The sequence below is a fragment of the Engraulis encrasicolus genome, chromosome 19 (assembly GCF_034702125.1).
Source record: "Engraulis encrasicolus isolate BLACKSEA-1 chromosome 19, IST_EnEncr_1.0, whole genome shotgun sequence".
Lineage (NCBI taxonomy): Eukaryota > Metazoa > Chordata > Actinopteri > Clupeiformes > Engraulidae > Engraulis > Engraulis encrasicolus.
In genome coordinates this window covers 51,507,632-51,513,675 of record NC_085875.1, presented here as the reverse complement: position 1 = coordinate 51,513,675, position 6,044 = coordinate 51,507,632, and the positions used below count along the sequence as shown (strand labels likewise).

Sequence of the window (6,044 nt, the reverse complement as noted above, 5' to 3'; positions counted from 1 at the left end):
AATGAACGGGAGCGGGAATGCCACTTATTTTTCCTTTAAAAAACAAACGAAAAAAGCCTTGTTTTTTAACGAAACGGGAGTGGTTTTGATTTTGAGTGTGAGTGAGCAGGATTGGGAGACATTCTTTTCAGGAGTGGACGGGATGGGATTTGTTTCTTTTAATCGAGTCCGGGATGGGACGGGATGGGATTTTTTTCTGGGACCGGGATGGGACGGGAGTGAAAATCCACTCCCGTGTCATGCTCTAACACAGACACACACCCACACACATTCCTCTATGTCAACAACATATCGCCACTAGGGTGGCCAGACGTCCATCCTTAGGGAGAACCGTCTTTTCAGTGCCTTGTCCGGCGTAAGGCACAGCATTAAGCCGGACAAAAATGCATGAAATTGTGGCAGCCGTGGCCTAGTGGTTAGAGAGTTGGTCTTTCAATCTAGGGGTTGCAAGTTCGAATCCCCCCTGACCTCTCCCTACATCTCCATCCATGGCTGAAGTGCCCTTGAGCAAGGCACCTAACCCCACATTGCTCCAGGGACTGTAACCAATACCCTGAAAAAGCATAACTTTAAGTCGTTTTGAATAAAATTAAAGCGTCAGCTAAGTGCAATGTAATGTAATGCATCTAAGACACGCAACATTTCTTGGGGGAGGACCCCCAAACCCCCCATCCTAAAATATGTCCTCCTTTTCCCTGTCACAGAGATTATCACCCTAATCGCCACATTTAAAAGGATTTTTTTGTGTGTGTCTGTGTGTGTGTAGTGAGTATTTAACAGCGGAGAAGTCATTGCCTGAGGATGTGCGTAGCAACTGTGTTGCCCTGGTAACCAGCATGATTGACAGCTGCCACAGCCACTTAACTGACAGCATCCAGCTGAGTCTGAAGGTAGGGGTATACCTTTTCGTATATTTGTGTGTGTGTGTGTGTGTGTGTGTGTGTGTGTGTGTGTGTGTGTGTGTGTGTGTGTGTGTGTGTGTGTGTGTGTGTGTGTGTGTGTGTGTGTGTGTGTAGTGCTGCGAGTATTGATCAGCACAAAAAGCATCATGGCAAATAAATTGGTAATAACAAAAAAAAAAGTTAACAAATGAAAGCATTAAATTAAATGCTTTGTGAAATGTGTGTGTGTGTGTGTGTGTGTGTGTGTGTGTGTGTGTGTGTGTGTGTGTGTGTGTGTGTGTGTGTGTGTGTGTGTGTGTGTGTGTGTGTGTGTGTGTGTGTGTGTTGTGTAGGAGACCTATCGTAAGCTGTGGGTTCCCAGTTGGCTGCAGAAGAGTGAGAGAGTTCGCCAGCAGCTCACAGATCAACTCCACACACACCTGCTACCCTTACAGGCAGTAGAACAAACCAGCAGACAGGTAAACACACACACACACACACACACACACACACACACACACACACACACACACACACACACACACACACACACACACACACACACACACACACACACACACACACACACACACACACACACACACACCTGTTACCCTGTGTGGAACACAAGAGTAGACAGGTACACACACACACACACACACACACACACACACACACACACACACACACACACACACACACACACACACACACACACACACACACACACACACACACACACACACACACACACACTATGGACAAAAGTTCAGCAAGGTGCAGGGGCTTACCTCTGCATTTGTTTTTCATCAGGGGTCAACCAAACGTCCACCGGGACTCAGCTGTGTGTGTGTGTGTGTGTGTGTGTGTGTGTGTGTGTGTGTGTGTGTGTGTGTGTGTGTGTGTGTGTGTGTGTGTGTGTGTGTGTGTGTGTGTGTGTGTGGTGTGCGTGGTGTGTGGGGGGTATTCCAGGCGCTGTTAGTACATGTTCACGAGTGTGTGTGTTCTCTACTCTAGGCGTTGCTATCACATCTTCACGAGTGTGTGTGTTCTCTACTCTAGGCGTTGCTATCACATCTTCACGAGTGTGTGTGTGTGTCGTACGTGCGGCGCATGCTGAAGAAGAAGTGTCGTCTGAAGGACAGGAAGCAGCAGGAGGCGGCGGCTGATGCGTGTTGTCTTGACAACAAGACATTACACACACTCTTCACACAGGCCGTACGTATACACACACACACACACACACAGACAGTACGTATATACACACACATACACACACAGGCCGTACGTATATACACACACATACACACACAGACAGTACGTATATACACACACATACACACACAGACACACACACTAGAGTGTGGCTCGGGACGATTTTTTTCTGTCTGAGCCGGTCCTCAACCTACAGCAAAGTTCGAATCCGACTCGGGCCCGACATGAATACAAATATTTGTGTCTGCGCCCTACGGAAGCCCGAGATCAGTGGCATAACATCTGAATGATGGGTGTAAGCAAGATTATCTATGTGGGCTCCATATTCAATACATCACGTGATAAATAGCCAGGATATGCCGTCAGGAATAGGCAAAGACATTAGAATGAGGCAATTCACAGTAGCAATTTAATTACTCACACATAAGAAGTTAAACACACACACACTACACACACACACACACATTATTGAAATTAGTGACAGCACAGCTTATGTTTCTTTCGGTTAGACTAGCCAGAGATGTTGGATGCGGTGTTCACATGCATGGGCGGGGTATGAGGGGATAGGAAAGGAGAAAACTAGGGGAGAAGTTTGGATACAGTCAGGGCGACTACTGGAGCAGTTGTTGCGTTACTGTTGGTGCAAATAAATCCCAGTGAGCCCCGTTAAGCTGCTTGCTATTTAACACTAAGAAGGATAGGGAAGTCAAGTTAACCCCGAAAATCTGTTAGATTTGTTCGGTCCTAGTGGCTCTACACAAGAGAATGCAATTTCCCCTGATCTCCTGACTACGATCAGGATAATATCAGGAAAGGTTAACACTAGCATATATCTGTATAGTAAAAGTGACAACAGTTAAAAACTTAAGTGAAGGACATGACACAATATCAAAATGATGCCATGGCGAACATAATAGTAAAAGTATACACAGAAGACAATGTAGGGGCAGAGGGGAAGTGTCTGTGTGCTTCTTACCGCTATCCTTATTCTACTCCTCATTACTGCGAATGTACTCCTTGGCGAAGACAGTGGCTAAACTTCGTCATTTTATATTCTATCTTCAAGAAAGCCAAGAAGGCATACTAAAACATACAAAAGACCGTACATTCCCTGACAACTGGTAATTTTGCTTTTATGAAGAGAAAGCAAGTTGGCTCGGCATCCGTGCTGCTTAATCAACTAGCTCAGAGTGGGTGTCCAGACGTTGCCACTGGTAACTCTTGCTCCGTTTGTATACAAGCCCTACCAACATTTTCATGCATTTTATACGTATTTTATCTTAAAAACTGACGTTTGCATGAACTGCAACGTGTCCTCTGTTTATAATTTTCACGATGTCTGTTTGCTTCGAGTCCGGCACGGCCCGTCAGATTCCGACCAGGCCCATCGGGCTTCGGTCGGGTTGCCATACTCTAACACACACACATACACACACACCAGCCAGCGCACTGTATCATGCCACAGACACTGTACGGCATATACACACACACACACCAGATGACGCAGTGTGTCATGACAAAACAAGACTACACACACTGTACGTTCACACACACACACACACACTACCAAACCAATCAAAACAGTGTCATGACAATAAAACACTACTCACACTCTTCAAACAGGCCGTATGCACACACACACACACACACACACACACACACACACACACACACACACACACACACACACACACACACACACACACACACACACACACACACACACACACACACACAGCACACTGCAGTGTGTTGTGACAACACACAGCTATGCACACACTCTATACACTTTCACATCAGTCCATACACATTACATTACACTGAGTTGATGCTTTTATCCAAAGCGACTTACAGTTAGTTTTTAAGTATGGGGTGTTAGTTACAGTCCCTGGAGCAATGGGGGTTAAGTGCCTTGCTCAAGGGCACTTCAGCCATAGAGGCGTGGCAGGGAGTGGAAGGGTAGGATTCGAACCTGTAACCTTTTTATCTTAATGTTTTAAATGTTCTTTGACTCTAATTTTATTTCCTTCTTTCTTCCCTGTGTATGAAATGTGCTATACAAATAAACTTGCCTTGCCTTAGGGTTCAAACCTGTAACCCTCTGATCTAAATTCCATCTCCTTAACCACTAGGCCATGGCTGCCCATGTTTTTTACAGAGGGAAAGCAACAGGCAAAATAACTGTGTAAAATATTTACTGTGTGTGTGTGTGTGTGTGTGTGTGTGTGTGTGTGTGTGTGTGTGTGTGTGTGTGTGTGTGTGTGTGTGTGTGTGTGTGTGTGATGTGTGACAGGGCTGTGATTTGGGATGGCGTAATGACATTCTCCCAGCACTAGGGGAGCTGTTGAGACTTCAGGACCCAAGCAGCATCTCACTGGAGCTTCTGACGACTACTACTAAACTGCCTGACATGAGGTACACACCCACACACACACACACACGCACGCACGCACACACACACACACACACACACACACACACACACACACACACACACACACACACACACACACACACACACACACACACACACACCTCACTGACCACAAATATAATAGCTGCGAACAATGTCTGTGTGTGCATGTTATGTATCATGTGTGTTTGTGTGTGTTTATATTTTTTGTATTCATTTGTGTGTGTGTGTGTGTGTGTGTGTGTGTGTGTGTGTGTGTGTGTGTGTGTGTGTGTGTGTGTGTGTGTGTGTGTAGTATGGAGCATCTGTCTGCTCTGCTGCATTTGAAGTCCAACCTGTCGGAGAAAGACATCAAGAACATCAAGAGGACCTTCGCCGAGCTCATGGAGGCCCACACTGCACACACACACACACCTACACGAGTTTTCTTCAGCAAAGTTGATCTAAAAAAATGACCACGTTCACAAAAATAGGCACTCACACACACACACACACATGCCACTCACACACACACACACACACACACACACACACACATACACACACACTGTCGCCGCAGACACACATGCCACAGACACACATGCCTCAGACACACCTACATGTGTCTTCTTCAGAAAAGTTGATGTAATTTTTTTTTGCACGTTTACAAAATCAAGTACACAGGCACAGGCACACACACACACACACACACACACACACACACACACACACACACACACACACACACACACACACACACACACACACACACACACACACACACACACACACACATACACCAGTACACTGTAAATAGACGAAAGTAATTGTTTACTCCAATATGTTGGTGTATGTTCATTCACAATTCACAGCATGTGAACATCAATGAGTCCTCATGCATTTGATACTGTATATATCTGTATATACCGGTACATTATTTTATATACTGAACATTTACTGTATGTTTACATCCATGTATCTTCATATCTTTATTTAGGCCTACCTCAAATAAATGATATCATAGCAATAAGCCTACTTACTTTCTTTTCTGTCTGTTGGTATGCCTTTCTTAATGTTAAGAACAAGAATAGTCCCAAATACTAATAGCTGTGTATTAATTAACTGATTTATTCATTAGCGAACTATTAATTATGCTCAGCCAAGTCTATAATAAGGGTCCCAAAGTCGGCGATCACACTTCCTAGGGTATTAATCGGATCACAGAAGCATACTGACGGCCTGGTGAATGTAGCTGTTGGTGAGTCTGATGGTGGTGGTGATAGGCTCCTGTACCGCTTTCCAGAGTTGGTCGGTCTTTCAATATGTGAGTTGAAGGTTTGAATCCCACCTGATATCTCCCTACACCTCCATCTATGGCTGAAGTACCCACATAAAAGTGTTAGCTAAATTTAAAATACCGAAAGGCGCAGGCATGCCTCTGCTCAGTGCTCACCGTGCGCACCCTGTGGCAGGCAGTGGAATAGCACACCCTGTGGCAGGCAGTGGAATAGCAGCGAACTAACAAACAGACAACACACACAGACAACACACACACA

The 6,044-nt window shown here is 45.2% G+C and overlaps 1 protein-coding gene across 2 annotated transcripts in view; it reads left to right on the top strand.

Moving 5' to 3' along the window:
* Positions 1-5,831, top strand: part of LOC134435597 (tumor necrosis factor alpha-induced protein 2-like) — a 17,515-nt gene extending 11,684 nt beyond the window's left edge. For both annotated transcript variants that reach the window (XM_063184663.1, XM_063184664.1), the window contains exons 10-14: positions 767-890; positions 1,235-1,360; positions 1,944-2,099; positions 4,390-4,511; positions 4,805-5,831. In XM_063184663.1, coding sequence (XP_063040733.1) covers positions 767-890; positions 1,235-1,360; positions 1,944-2,099; positions 4,390-4,511; positions 4,805-4,964 — 688 coding nt within the window. In that variant the 3' untranslated portion in view covers positions 4,965-5,831. The remainder of the gene's footprint in view (positions 1-766; positions 891-1,234; positions 1,361-1,943; positions 2,100-4,389; positions 4,512-4,804) is intronic.
* Positions 5,832-6,044: the final 213 nt, after the last annotated feature.